Here is a 16,254-nt window from a genome sequence, read left to right on the forward strand (position 1 = left end):
AAAGGGAAGAAACTACAACCAAGAAGACTCTACCCAGCAAAGCTCTCATTCAGATTTGATGGAGAAATCAAAAGCTTTACAGACAAGCAAAAGCTAAGAGAGTTCAGCACCACCAAACCAGCTTTACAACAAATGCTAGAGGAACTTCTCTAGGCAGGAAACACAAGAGAAGGAAAAGACCTACAATAACAAACCCAAAACAATTAAGAAAATGGTCATAGGAACATACATATCGATAATTACCTTAAACGTTAATGGATTAAATGCTCCAACCAAAAGACACAGGCTTGCTGAATGGATACAAAAACAAGCCCCATATACATGCTGTCTACAAGAGACCCACTTCAGACATAGGGACACATACAGACTGAAAGTGAGGGGATGGAAAAAGATATTCCATGCAAATGGAAATCAAAAGAAAGCTGGAGCAGCAATTCTCATATCAGACAAAACAGACTTTAAAATAAAGACTATTACAAGACACAAAGAAGGACACTACATAATGATCAAGGGATCAACCCAAGAAGAAGATATAACAATTGTAAATATATATGAACCCAACATAGGAGCATGTCAATACATAAGGCAAATGCTAACAGCCATAAAAGGGGAAATCAGCAGGTGTTAAAGTGAGGGACTTTAACACTTACACCAATGGACAGATCATCCAGACACAAGATCAATAAGGAAACAGGCCTTAAATGACACATAACACCAGATGGACTTAACTGATATTTATAGAGCATTCCATCCAAAATCAGCAGTATACACTTTCTTCTCAAGTACAAATGGAACATTCTCCAGGATAGATCACATCTTGGGCCACAAATCAAGCTTCGGTAAATTTAAGATAACTGAAATCACATCAAGCTCTTTTTTGACCATAACACTATGAGACTAGATATCAATTACAGGAAAAAAACTGTGAAAAATACAAACACATGGAGGCTAAACAATGTTACTGAACAACCAATGTATCACTGAAGAAATCAAAGAGGAAATCAAAAAATACCTAGAGACAAATGACAACGAAAGCACATCAATCCAAAATGGATGGGATGCAGCAAAAGTAGTCCTAAGAGGGAAGTTTATAGCAATACAATCTTACCTCAGGAAACAAGAAAAATTAAAAATAAACAACCTAAACTTACACCTAAAGCAACTACACAAAGAAGAACAAACAAAACCCAAAGTTAGTAGAAGGAAAGAAATCAGAAAGATCAAAGCATAAATAAATGAAATAGAGACAAAGAAAACAATACAAAAGATCAATGAAACTAAAAGCCCGTTCCTTTTTTTTTTTTTTTTTTTGTGGTACGTGGGCCTCTCACTGTTGTGGCCTCTCCTGTTGCGGAGCACAGGCTCCGGACGCGCAGGCTCAGTGGCCATGGCTCACGGGCCGAGCCGCTCCGCGGCATGTGGGATCTTCCCGGACCGGGGCACGAACCCGCGTTCTCTGCATCGGCATGCGGACTCTCAACCACTGCGCCACCAGGGAAGCCCTAAAAGCCCGTTCTTTGAAAAGATAAATAAAATTGATAAACCTTTAGCCAGACTCATCAAGAAAAAAAAAAAAAAGAGAGGGCTCAATTCAATAAAATTAGAAATGAAAAAGGAGGGATTTCCCTGGTGGCACCATGGTTAAGAATCCACCTGCCAATGCAGGGAACAAGGGTTCGATCCCTGATCCAGGAAGATCCCACATGCCACAGAGCAACTAAGCCCATGCATCACAACTACTAAGCCTGTGCTCTAGAGCCCATGAGCCACAACTACTGAGCCCGTGTGCCACAACTACTGAAGCCCATGCACCCTAGAGCCCATGAGCCACAACTACTGAGCCCACACTCCACAACAACTGATGCCTGCATGCTCCAGGGCCCACATGCCACAACTACTGAGCCCGAATGCTGCAACTACTGAAGCCCGTGTTCCTAGAGCCCATACTATGCAACAAGAGAAGCCACCACAATGAGAAACCCACACACCACAACAAAGAGTAGCCCCTGCTTGCCACAACTAGAGAAAGCCAGTGGGCAGCAACAAAGACCCAAAGCAGCCAAAACGAGAAAAAGGAAATCATAAAGGAGAAGTTACAACAGGCACCACAGAAATACAAAGGATCATGAGAGACTACTACAAGCAACTATACGCCAACAAAATGGACAACCAAGAAGAAATGGAAAATTCTTAGAAAAGCAAAACCTTCCAAGACTGAAACAGGAAGAAGTACAAAATATGAACAGACAAATTACAAGTACTGAAACCGAAACTGTGATTTTAAAACTTCCAACAAACAAAAGTCCAGGACCAGATGGCTTCACAGGTGAATTCTATCAAACATTTAGAGAAGAGTTAATACCTATCTTTCTGAAACCCTTCCAAAAAATTGTAGAGGAAGGAACATGCCCAGGCTCATTCTATGAGGCCAGCATCACCCTGATACCAAAACAAAAGCTACCACACAAAAAGGAAATTACAGAACAATATCACTAATGAACACAGACTAAAAAATCCTCAAAATACTAGCTAGCCAAATCCAACAATACATTAAAAGGATCATACACCATGAACAAGTGGAAATTATCCTAGGAATGCAAGGATTCTTCAATATATGCAAATGAATCAATGTGATAGACCATATTAACAAATTAAAGAATAAAAACCATATGATCATCTCAATGGATACAGAAAAAGCTTTTGACAAAATTCAACACCCATTTACAATAAAAAAAAACCTCCAGAAAGTGGGTATAGAGGGAACCTAGCTCGACATAATAAAGGCCACATATGACAAAACCACAGCTAACATCATTCTCAATGGTGAAAAGCTGAAAGCACTTCTGTAAGATCAGGAACAAGATAAGGATGTCCACTCTCGCCACTTCTATTCAACAAAGTTTTGGAAGTCCTAGCCCCAGGAATCGGAGAAGAAAAAGAAATAAAAGGAATCCAAACTGGAAAGGAAGAAGTAAAACTGTCAGTGTTTGCAGATGACATGATGACACAGAAAATCCTAAAGATGCTACCAGAAAACTGGTAGAGCTCATCAATGAATTCAGTAAAGTTGCAGGATACAAAATTAGCGCACAGAAATCTGTTGTATTTCTATCACTAACACTGAAAGATCAGAAAAAGAAATTAAGGAAACAATCTCACTGACCACAACTAGAGAAAGCCAGTGGGCAGCAACAATAAATCACATCAATATCTTTTTGATCTGTCTCCTACAGTAATGGAAATAAACACAAAAATAAACAAATGGGACCTAATTAAACTCAAAAGCTTTTGCACAGCAAAGGAATCTATAAACAAAACGAAAAGACAACCCTAAGAATGGGAGAAAATATTTGCAAATGAAGCGACCGACAAGGGATTAATCTCCAAAATATACAAACAGCTCATGCAGTTCAATATTAAAAAAACAAACAACCCAATAAAAAAATGGGGAGAAGACCTAAATAGACCTTTCTCCAAAGCAGACATACAGATGGCAAAGAGGCACATGAAAAGATGCTCAATGTCACTAATTATTAGAGAAATTCAAATTAAAACTACAAAGAGGTACCACCTCACAACAGTCTGAATGGCCATCATCAAAAAGACTACAAACAATAAATGCTGGAGGGGGTGTGGAGAAAAGAGAACCCTCCTACACTATTGGTGGGAAGGTAACTTGGTAAAACCACTGTGGAGAACAGTATGGAGGTTCCTTAAAAACTAAAAATAGAACTACAATATGATCCAGCAATCCATCCTGGGCATATATCCAGAGAAAGCCATAATTCGAAAAGATATATGCACCCCAATGTTCTTTGCAGCACTATTTACAATAGCCAAGACATGGAAGCAACCTAAATGTCCATCGACAGAGGAATGGATAAAGAAGATGTGGTGTGTATATATATATATATACACACACACACACACACACACACACACATATACACGTACACATACACATAATGGAATATTACTCAGCCATAAAAAAGAACAAAATAATGCCATTTACAGCAACGTGGATGCAACTAGAGATTATCATATTAAGTAAAGTAAGTCAGAGAAAGACAAGTATATGATATTGCTTATATACGGAAGCTAAAAATAATGATACAAATGAACTTATTTACAAAACAGAAACAGACTCACAGACTTAGAAAACTTATGGTTACCAAAGAGAAGGGGGGGGATAAACTGGGAGTGTTCAGGATTGACATATACATACCACTATATTTAAAATAGTTAACCAACAAGGACCACTGTAGAGCAAAGGGAACTCTACTCAATATTCTGTAGTAATGTAAATGGAAAAGAATTTGAAAAAGAATAGATATATTTATATATATATAAGTGAATCATTTTGTTGTACACCTGAGATTAACACAACATTGTAAATCCACTATACTTCAATACAAAATAAAAAATTTTAAAGAGATGGTGCCAGCACTGAATTGAGCGCAAATGTAAACAGAATCATTTCAAATTATCTGCTGGGAACTTCCCTGGTGGCGCAGTGGTTAAGAATCCGCCTGCCAATGCAGGGGACATGGGTTTGAGCCCTGGTCTGGGAAGATCCCACATGCCACGGAACAACTAAGACCGTGCACCACAACAACCGAGCCTGCACTCTAGAGCCTGCAAGCCACAACTACTGAGCCCACCGGCCACAACTACTGAAGCCCATGCACCTAGAGTCCATGCTCTGCAACAAGAGAAGCCACCGCAATGAGAAGCCTGTGCACTGCAACAAAGAGTAGCCCCCACTCGCCGCAACTAGAGAAGGCCCACATGCAGCAACAAACACCCAATGCAGCCAAAAATAAATAATAAATAAAATTTTTTTAAAAAAAACAAAACATCTGCTGGCCACAGGGAAAGATAACAAGTAGAAAAGACCAGTTCCAACTTTGCTGCATGGTTTTTTTGTTTTGTTTTGTTTTGTTTTTGTTTTTTGCGGTACGCGGGCCTCTCACTGTTGTGACCTCTCCCGTTGCGGAGCACAGGCTCCGGACGTGCAGGCTCAGCAGTCAGGTCTCACGGGCCCAGCCGCTCTGCAGCATGTGGGACATTCCCGGACCGGGGCACAAACCCGTGTCCCCTGCATCGGCAGGTGGACTCTGAACCACTGCGCCACCAGGGAAGCCCGCATGGTTGTTGTTTTTTTCAAGAAAGAGATAGGCCCCCAAATCCCTCCCCTCAAAATACTCCTAAATAAAGAGTTGATGGCACATCGAAATTTCACTCAGGAGAGCTATTGCGGTAACTTTAGAGGTCAAATGTGGGCCATAACAAATAGGAGCATTTAAATTTTTTCTTGTGTGTAAAAACTTGTACAATTTGTAAATATTTAGATATAGTAAGACTTTGCGGGTGTAATTTTAAAATAATTTAAATAATTATGAAGGTTCATCATTGCCATACCATTGCTTGCATGATATATTAGTTTCATATAATTTATGTTAGAATTCTTAATGAAGAACCAAACTTCTAATTATCATGTATTCATAGAAAAATGTAATTTTTTCTTTACCACAATTTGCCTTACAATGAACCAGAGAATAAAGTGGGATCTGCCTGTACCATAACACCCCCCCTTAACCCCTAAACAGTCAGGAAAGCACAAAATGGCACCATCTCTGGAAATCAGCTGAAACCAAGGCCCTGAACTCAAGGGGAAGGAACTGATGTGTGCACTCGGAGTCCACTCACTTCTACATTTAGCCCAGAGAAAACCCTCAAAGATCCTCTAGCCCAACTATTCCACCTATACCTGGCAGGGACAGAAGCGACCTAGCATGTCTGCAGAAGTTATTTTCCAGGAATAAACTTCCTCAAACCCTAGGAGATTAGAAGCAATAATCAGTGGCAGAGATGGGGAGGGTGTGGCAGTTATACTTAAAGCATTGACAAATGGCAGCTGACAATGGAAGACAAGGTGGAAAAACTAAAGAGTTTGTCTCAGAATAATACTGGATCTAAGGAATAAAACATGAACCTGAGTCATTATGGAAAGGTCTTAGCCTGTTTTCCATCAAGAATGTTTTAAGATAAACATAGAGCTCTCATTCAAAGGGGTCATGTCCAGGTGTCTGGAAAGTTAAGTCCTGTGGTCCTATGGATTGCCTTCATGCTCAGCAATGCTACATAACTGTTATATATGAACGCGCCTGTTTTATCAAGGACAGATGAAGTTTGTTTTTGAGATGTGCACACGTCTCACTGACAATAAGACAAATACTTTGAATTCCGAGGGCTAAAATAACTTGTATACAGATGACAACTTATCTAAATGACCTGAAATAAAAATGATGGCAGATATATATACATATGTATATGTATAACTGATTCACTTTGTTATAAAGCAGAAATTAACACACCATTGTAAAGCAGTTATACTCCAATAAAGATGTAAAAAAAAAAAAAATGATGGCAGATAAGCCCTCGAGAAAGACAGTACTTAAGCATTACTAATCACCACCCCCAAGGCTACACGTGTCAAACAGCCAGCCTTATCAATCTGATGATGTTGTGGGAGTCCAAAAACAGGCAGACCATGTAGATTAGAATTTATTATTCCAGCGTGAAGTAACAAGAATGTTAGTTTTACATGATCTCCATCCTATGGTCAAGTCTTCCTCCTCTTCTCTCCCCTGTTGCTCAACTTTACCTCTTAGCAACAAAACAAGGAAGCGGTGACTCTGTGATAAGATACCTCTTCCATTTCTAGACTTTAAATTTGTTCTTTACCATGTTCCTGGTGTTGCCCCTACCCCTCTTCCCCTACCCAGGCCATCCTTTCCCAATCACCTGTAGAAAGAACAGAATGTCTAAACTCTCCCCAAGTGATCTCATGCCCTCGTGTGGGCATCTCCAGGTGGGCAGACCAGCTATTCACACGTGCCTGTTCAGGACAGCGCCTGCAACACTGTACACTCCCTAGGTACCCTCACTGGGGACCCAGATTCATGCCTCTGCCTTTATATCGTCTGCTATAATTTTAACTATTTTTATCTCAGCCAATTCCTTTGCTTCACAGTCACTTCAAGAATCACGTAGAGGAAAGAACAGAAGTTTTGGAGCCAGAAAATCCTGGGATGAATATCAGCTGCAGCACCCAAATTGAGCTCCGGGACTGAGAACAAGTCACTTCCTTCCCTGAGCCTTAAATCCTCAAACCTAAAAAGAGACAGCTGTGCAGAGTAAATGAGATGATGTCTATAAAGTGCCTGGCACACAGTAGGTACTCAGCAGATGCCTATCTCCTTCCCCTCCCTCTCTCCCCCTTATAACTGCTGGCCCTAGCATCTTTCTCTGAGACGACTTCTCCCCATATGCTTCCTATTGGCACTATCTTCTACACCTGAATCACGAAGAGTGTTTGAGAAACCTATAACGGGAAACGTGATTATAGAGCATTGCCAAACTGTGGTTTTTCAAATAGAAATAACAAGACTGCAGAATAGGATTACGCTATAGAGGGCTGTCTGAAGACTGAGGGAACAGCCAGCCCTCCTGTCCCTCTTCCCCCATATTTGCCAGACTTAGCAAATAAAAATATAAGACCTCCAGTTAAATTTCATTTTCAGACAAACAACAAATATCTTTCCAGTGTTGTAGTGGAGAAGGAAAATGCCTCTCTAGCAAAGAAGGGCGGTAGAGAAAAGATAATTAAGGTCATGACTATCAGAGAAAGAGGTGGCTGTCCCTTCCATCTGGTGTCACCAGAGAGCTTAAAGTTCTCTGACCGAGAAAGGGAATTCCTGCCTGAGTCCTAACTCAGTAGAGTCCTGGAGTTCTAGAAAGTGCCAGGAGGCAATAGTCAAATAACAACCATGGTCTTTCAACTCCATTAAGCATCAGCTTAGTGGAGAGGTGAATGGGTTTTGAAGACTTCAGTTGCCCAAGCATCCTCGATATCTGTACAAAATCCACCCACCAAATGTTTGATACATGAGTTTTATGGTATTTTTTTACTCATTAATTTTTAAACATTATTTTATTCAATGAACAAACCTATTTTATATTTCATATAATCCTAAGAACATTGGAAAAGAGGAGATAAGCTACCTATACTTAACACAAGTGAGTTTTCTCTTAATTTATTTGGGTTGTCATTTTCCATTTTAAAAGAAAAAGGGTGATAAAATTACACATGAAAATGCACCTATGTTACTGTACAAATGGAAATATCACCTCTTGTCAGAATTACTACAATAACCTCTCAGTTGGACTCCCAGCTCCCACCCATCCAGTCTCTCCTCAGCCCAGCGGCCAGAAGGATCCTTCTAAAACATGTCAGATCCAGTCACTTCCCTTCTCAAAGTTTTCCAGTGGCTTCCCACCTCACTCCGAGGAAGAGTTAGTCTTTCCAGTGGCCTGCAAGGTCCTACAGGACCTGCTACCGTTCCTTTACCCCCTCTGACCTCACCTGCCCTTGCCCTGTTTACTCAGCCCCAATCACACCACCTCTGCCTACAGCCTTCTTGCCCAGGACACTCCTATGCTCGCTCCCATCCCCAGGTTCAGGTCTTTGCTCTGATGCCATCTTCTCCAGGATGCTTTCTCTGGTCACCTTTTCAAATCATAGCCCCCATTCCTGGCACATTCTATCCCCCGTCTCTGCTACATTTTTCTCCATTCCAGAAAGCACCATCAACCTACTATATATTTCACTTAGTTGCATGTTTTGTGTCTCTCCCCTCTAGAATATAGGGCAGAAATGTTGGGATTCTGTTCACTGCAGCATCCCCAGCATGTAGAACAGTATGTGGTACATCATAGGCCCTCAGCAAAATTACTTATGGAATGTTGAATAAACATAAGGTAAAAATAATGAGGTATTATCATTTTACTGGGGTAAAATGTATTCACTGAAATCTAAACAATGAATAAACGTGGGGTTTTCTTTAAGACTTCAGAGTTAAAAACCAGCTCTTCCCCTGAAGCCCCCCCCCACCTGCTTTCTCCTTTTCCTAATCAGAAAATCATAAAGAGCCAGGGCAGAAGGGGGATTTTTCTACTTCTGATATTAATATTCAGAAATGTAGGACAGAGCATTCTCACTGTTGGTATTTTATAAATCGTATGATTTCTTTAAAGTACACATTTGTCTGAAGTAACATCCTTTTAAAATGCTTCCCAAGTCTCCCCTCTCAGGCTAAGAACAGTCAACGTCCAGACTAAAGGATGCACTGCTCATCAAGTTTCAGCACATGGGCATTCGGTAATGTTTGCTGATTGGCCAAGATCCCAATGTCACCCTTCTAGCCAACGCCCCACAGAACGACCTTTCTTTCTTTCTTTCTTTTTTTTTTGCGGCACACAGGCCTCTCACTGTTGTGGCCTCTCCCAGATGCGCAGGCTCAGCGGCCATGGCTCACGGGCCCAGCCGCTCCACGGCATGTGGGATCTTCCCGGACCAGGGCACGAACCCGCATCCCCTGCATCGGCAGGCGGACTCTCAACCACTGTGCCACCAGGGAAGCCCAGAACGACCTTTCAATGAGAGACATGTCAAAATCCAAAATGCCAAGCAGAATTCCCATTACCTCTCCTGGGCAACTCCAATGAGCTGCTGCAAGTCCACCTCCTGCTTCCTCAGGGTTCCAAACGAGGACTGACTCTCCACGAGGCCTTTGACACCAATGTTCAGCTTGACCTTCCCCAGTGCCGTCTCCAGGGTCCCACTCACATGGTTTTCAAACTTGCCCTTGTACTTCACAAAGTCCGACTCCACGACCACTACAGTGAATGAGACATGCAGAGGAATCTAATGACAAAACGGCCACCTCTGTGCCTCGGGTCACCTAGCTTTCCAATCCTGCAGAAACCTGTGGGAAACACGAGGTCTGCACCCAAAATGGAAAGCCGGTGGCCGCGCTGTGTGTATGGGCAAAAGAACCTGGGTGCTAAGAGCGTGGCATGCCCTGGTGGCCAGGGACTCTACTGGACACTTTTTTGTTTTTTCATCTTTCAATTCCAATATACACACATATAGACAAGTGCACAAAAAGTATCTATAGAGTTTCATGAATAATTTTAAAGCAAACATCTGTTTAACTACTATCCAGGTAAAGAAATAGGACATGTTAACTATGTGCTTTTCCAGGATGAAGGAACTAGATGAGGATGACACCAAAGCACAGAGAAGATAGCAGCCCAGCACCCTGCCCACCCACCCAGGGAGTGGCCTGCCTGATTCAGTATCTGGCAGGTCAGGTGCCTGAACCTGTCCTTGGGCATCCTCCCTTCTCACTGGTGGCCTTGGAGAACACTCCCCTGGCCTTCATTACCATCTCCATTGAAACAGTTCTCCCCATATTTACCTGTTTATATCTGACCTCTACCCAGTCTTTCAATACCTTATCAAGCAATTCCTTATCTCTGTGTTCCTGATAAAGTCAGTGGGCATGGCCTTCCTCCCTGCTTCAAACACCATCTTGGAACACACAAGCTCCAGACTCTCCATTCTTCCTTCCCGGCTTCCCAGACACTAAGAAAGATGCCCCCACCCAGCTGGTGTCCCAGCTTCAATCAACTCCCCTGGAAACTGCCACACTCCTCATCTGGTCATACCAGGCGATTGCTATCAGATTGCCTTCAGGATCTGCCCTTTTTTGTCTGAACACTAAAGATAAATATCTGAGGATCTCAGACATGAACTGCTAGCCTTCACATGTCTCCAGATTTCTACTGTTCTCTTTTTTTTTTTTTTTGCTGTACGCGGGCCTCTCACTGTTGTGGCCTCTCCTGTTGTGGAGCACAGGCTCCAGACGCACAGGCTCAGCAGCCATGGCTCACGGGCCTAGCCGCTCCGTGGCATGTGGGATCTTCCCAGACCAGGGCATGAACCCGTGTCCCCTGCATCAGCAGGCAGACTCTCAACCACTGCGCCACCAGGGAAGCCCTACTGTTCTCATTTTTAATTGAACCAAATACTACCATAAAAATGGTCTCAGTCACCATCATTCAGGAAGGTTACATTGAGAGTCTCTTAGGAACTTCATACTTGGCCCTTTCCATTTTCCTGACCCAAGGCTCTCCTGGGCTCCTGGCGGTACTTCATAAGGGATTCAAATCCAACTGGAGTCTGAAACGTTTCTTTCCATCCAGCCACTGCCCCCAACACCTGTATTTCTTTCACCCCAGGCAACAAAACGTATACCTCAACCAGGGTTAATGAGAATTAATCACCATTCATTATCTGTGAAATTTGCAAAGTAGAGAATCATCTCCATGAAAAATGAGAAGCTTATGAAAATTCTCCTAGTCACATCTTGAGAATACAAACACTCTGGGAAGTGCTTTCAGAAGCAGCATATAGCAGCTGTTAAGAGCTCAAGATTTTATCACTAGTCTAATATACCTAGCTGGGAGACCTTGGGTAACATCCATCACCCTGAACCTTAGGTTTGTCATATATAATTTGGAGATAATTAATAATACCTACCTGATGGGTTCTACTGGAAGTTGATGTATGTAAAGCATGTAATACAGAGCCTGGAACATAGCAAGTGTTCAATCTATCCACTGGGTTTGGGCCAAAGCAACATCATTTCCTGATAAACAGGACAGTCCTAGATTGTATAAAGTACTACACAGACAGAAATTCTACCCTTAGATCCCAGTTCCGGTCCCAATCAGGCTTATTACCCCTCCTGAAAACTCTGACCCCAAAACTGGATCCCACAGCAGGTAAGGACAATCAAGACTGTCTGTGTACTGCAAAATGCCACACTAGACACACCTCCGAAACAGACGTCATTTGTGCACACGTCTGCATTGAGTTATCCACTGCTGCAGGTGGAAGGGAAAAGTGAGGAAGCCAACAGGCCATCGGTAGGACAACCAAGTCACCACCCTCCAACCTCCGCACCCCTGGGCAACATAACACTCCAGTGTTGTTGCCAGGGGCAAGAATAACAAAGGTGAGGCATCATGAATCTGCTCAGAAGACAAAGTAGAGGGCACCTCTCATCACAGCCCTAACAGCAACAGGACACAGAACCCGGCATGAGCTCTGGCCTCAGATGATGAGCATATGTTGGACTTCCTAATCTGCAGGGACTGTAACTGGCCTGACCCATCTAACAACAGCTCTCAGGACACCACCAAAGAAGCACCTCAACAGCACAGAGCGGTGAAATTCCAATTACTCAGGGGTCCATGGTCTGTTCTGTGATTTTTTTTTCTCTTGCCTTTCCTTATATTTAGTTATTACACTACTCAATAAGAGTTCTACCAGACATCCAGGGGAAAATATGACATAAAATTAATATCAATTCACTTGCCCATTGCTTGACAGCTCTGATAATGAGCCTGGCTGAAGAAAGTATTGGCTAGAATGCTGGGCTGGAAGAAAGTTAGGAGATTTGTCAACTCATATTATCTCCTCTATCACTTTTTCCCTTTAAGGGAGATGCAATCACAACATTAGAGAACTTTAGGGCTGAAAGAAGACTCAAACATCATCTAGTCCAATAATTAAGAGCTGATGGTGCTTTCATATATCACCATGTTCCAAAAAGTAGCATAGGAATAAGTACCAAAAGTGTTCGAAAACTTCCCAACCTCTGGTCCAGTAATTCTATCTTCACAAATCTATGCCACCCCAATGTTCATAGCAGCATTATTTACAACTGCCAAGATATGGAAGCAACCTAGGTGTCCATCAACAGAAGAATGGATAAGGAAGATGTGGTATACACACACACAATGGAATACTACACAGCCATAGAAAATAATGAAATTTTGCCATTTGCAACAACATGGATGGACTTGGAGGCTATTACACCAAGTGAAATAAATCAGAGAAAGACAAACATTGTATGTTATCACTAACATGTACAATCTAAAAAATAAAACTAGTGAATATAATAAAAAAGAAAGACTCACAGATATAGAGAACAAACTAGTGGTTACCAAAGGGAAGAGGGAAGTGGGGGAGGGGTAAGACGGGGGTAGAGGATTAAGAAGTACAGACTGCTATGTCTAAACTAAATAAGCCACAAGGATATATTACACAGCACAGGGGATATAGCCAATAGTTTCTAATAACTATAAATGGAGTATAATCTATAAAAATTTTGCATCACTATATTGTACACCTGAAACTAATATAATATTGTAAATCAACTATAGCTCAATAAGAAAAAAGGGAGACCTTCAAGATGGCAGAGGAGTAAGACATGGAGATCACCTTCCTCCCCACAAATACATCAGAAATACATCTACATGTAGAACAACTCCTACAGAACACCTACTGAACGCTGGCAGGAGACCTCAGACCTCCCAAAAGGCAAGAAACTCCCCACGTACCTGGGTAGGGCAAAAGAAAAAAGAAAAAAACAGAGACAAAAGAATAGGGATGGGACCTGCACCAGTGGGAGGGAGCTGTGAAGGAGGAAAGGTTTCCACACACTAGGAAGCCTCTTCACTGGCAGGGACAGGGGGTGGGCAGGGGGAATTTTCAGAGCCACGGAGGAGAGCACAGCAATAGGGGTGCGGAGGGCAAAGCGGAGAGATTCCCGCACAGAGGATCAGTGCCGACCAGCACCCACCAGCCTGAGAGGCTTGTCTGCTCAACCACCAGGGCAGGTGGGGGCTGGGAGCTGAGGCTCGAGCTTCAGAGGTCAGACCCCAGGGAGAGGACTGGGGTTGGCTGCGTGAAGACAGCCTGAAGGGGGCTAGTGCACCACAGCTAGCCAGGAGGGAATCCAGGAAAAAGTCTGGACCTGCCAGAGAGGCGAGACCTTTGTTTCGGGATGCGTGAGGAGAGGGGATCCCTTCCCAGTGTGCCCACAGAAGGCAGAGCACCGCCTGAAAGAGCTCCAGAGACGGGCGCGAGACACGACTATCAGCTTGTACCCCAGAGACGGGCATAAACTGCTAACGCTGCTGCCGCTGCCACCAAGAATTCTGTGTGCAACTGCAGGTCACTATCCATATCCCCCAGGAGCCTGTGCAGACCGCCACTGCCAGGGTCCCATGATCCAGGGACAACTTCCCCAGAAGACCACATGGTGCGCCTAAGGCTGTTGCAACATCATGCTGACCTCTGCCGCCACAGGCTCACCTCGCATTCCAATTATGACTACCAAACCCCTCCCTCCCCCGGCCTGAGTGAGCAAGAGAGCCCTAATCAGCTGCTGCTTTAATCCCTTTCTGTAAGGGTGAGTAACAGACTCCTGAGGGTGACCTACACGCAGAGGCGAGGCCAAAACCAACCCTGAACCCCAGGAGCTGTGAGAACAAAGAAAGGGAAAGTTCTCCAGGCAGACTCAGGTGCAGCAGATTAAATCCCCACAATCAACTTGATAAACCCTGCATCTGAAGAATACCTAAATAGAAACGAATGTTCCCAAAACTAAGGCAGTGGACTTTGGGAACAACCCTAGACTTGGGGTTTGCTCTCTGCATCTGATTTGTTGATGGTTTTATGTTTATCTTAGTTTAATATTTAGTGCTTATTATCATTGGTGGATTTATTTATTGGTTTGGTTGCTCTCTTCCTTTTTTTTTAATATATATATATTTTTTCTACTCTTTCTCTTTTTGTGAGTGTGTTTGTATACGCTTCTTTGTGTGATTTTTGTCTCTGTAGATTTGCTTCTACCATTTGTCCTAGGATTCTGTCTGTTTTTTTGTTTTTGTCTTTTTGTTTCTTTTTCTTTCTTCCTTTTCTTCTGAGCTGTGTGGGTAACAGGGTCTTGGTACTCCAGCCGGATGTTGAGCCTGAGGCTCCAAGGTGGGAGGGCCAAGTCCAGGACACTGGACCACCAGAAACCTCCTGGCCACACGTAATATCAATCGGCGAGAGTTCTCCCAGAGATCTCCATCTCAACACTAAGACCCAGCTCCACCCAACAGCCAGTAAGCTCCAATGCTGGATGTCCCATGCCAAACAACTAGCAAGACAGAAACACAACCCCACCCATTAGCAGAGAGGCTGCCTAAAGTCATCCTAAGTTCACAGACACCCCAAAACACACCACTGGATGCAGCCCTGCCCACCAGTAGGACAAGATCCAACCCTACCCACCAGAACACAGGCACTAGTCCCCTTCACCAGGAAGCCTACACAAGCCACTGAACCAACCTCACCCTGTGGGGGCAGACAGCAAAAATAATGGGAACTACAAACCTGCAGCCTGTGAAAAGGAGACCCCAAGCACAGTAAGTTAAACAAAATGAGAAAACAGAGAAATATGCAGCAGATAAAGGAGCAAGGTAAAAACCCACCAGACAAAACAAATGAAGAGGAACTACACAGTCTACCTGAAAAAAAATTCAGAGTAATGTTAGTAAAGATGATCCAAAATCTTGGAAATAGAATGGAGAAGATAAAAGAAATGTTTAACAAGGACCGAGAAAAACTAAAGAGCAAACAAACAGTGATAAACAACACAATAAATGAAATTAAAAACACTCTAGAAGGAATCAATAGCAGAAGAACTGAGGCGAAAGAACGGATAAGTGACCTGGTAGATCAAATAGTGGAAGTAACTGCCTCAGAGCAGAATAAAGAAAAAAGAATGAAAAGAATGAAAAGAATTGAGGACAGTCTCAGAGACATCTGGGACAACAGGAAACGCACGAACATTCAAATTATAGGGGTCCCAAAAGAGAAAGAGAAAAAGAAAGGGTGTGACAAAATATTTGAAGAGATTATACTTTAAAACTTCCCTAACATGGGAAAGGAAATACTCAGTCAAGTTCAGGAAGTGCAGAGAGTCTCATAGAGGATAAATCAAAGGAGAAACAGGCCAAGTCATGTATTAATCAAACTATCAAAAATTAAATTCAAAGAAAAAATATTAAAAGCAGCATGGGAAAAGCAACAAATAAAATACAAGGGAATCCCATAAGGTTAACAGCTGATCTTTCAGCAGAAACTCTGCAAGCCAGAAGTGAGTGGCAGGACATATTTAAAGGGATGAAAGGGAAAAAACTACAACCAAGATTACCCAGCAAGGATCCCATTCACATTCAGTGGAGAAATTAAAACCTTTATACACAAGTAAAAGCTAAGAGAATTCAGCACCACCAAACCAGCTTTACAACAAATGCTAAAGGAACTTCTCTAGGCAGGAAACACAAGAGAAAGAAAAGACATACAATAACAAACCCAAAACAATTAAGAAAATGGTAAGAGGAACATGCATATTAATAATTACCTTGGGGCTTCCCTGGTGGCGCAGTGGTTGAGAGTCTGCCTGCCGATGCAGGGGACACGGGTTCGTGCCCCGGCCCGGG

At 42.8% G+C, this 16,254-nt stretch overlaps 1 protein-coding gene across 2 annotated transcripts in view; it reads right to left on the reverse strand.

The window, feature by feature from the left end:
• Positions 1-16,254, reverse strand: part of GSDME (gasdermin E) — a 101,951-nt gene that overhangs the window by 35,900 nt on the left and 49,797 nt on the right. For both annotated transcript variants that reach the window (XM_082631827.1, XM_082631826.1), the window contains exon 3: positions 9,549-9,741. In XM_082631827.1, the coding sequence (XP_082487953.1) occupies positions 9,549-9,741 (193 nt within the window). The remainder of the gene's footprint in view (positions 1-9,548; positions 9,742-16,254) is intronic.

The sequence above is a fragment of the Mesoplodon mirus genome (genome assembly GCF_964341445.2).
Source record: "Mesoplodon mirus genome assembly, chromosome: 9".
In the NCBI taxonomy this organism is placed as follows: domain Eukaryota; kingdom Metazoa; phylum Chordata; class Mammalia; order Artiodactyla; family Ziphiidae; genus Mesoplodon; species Mesoplodon mirus.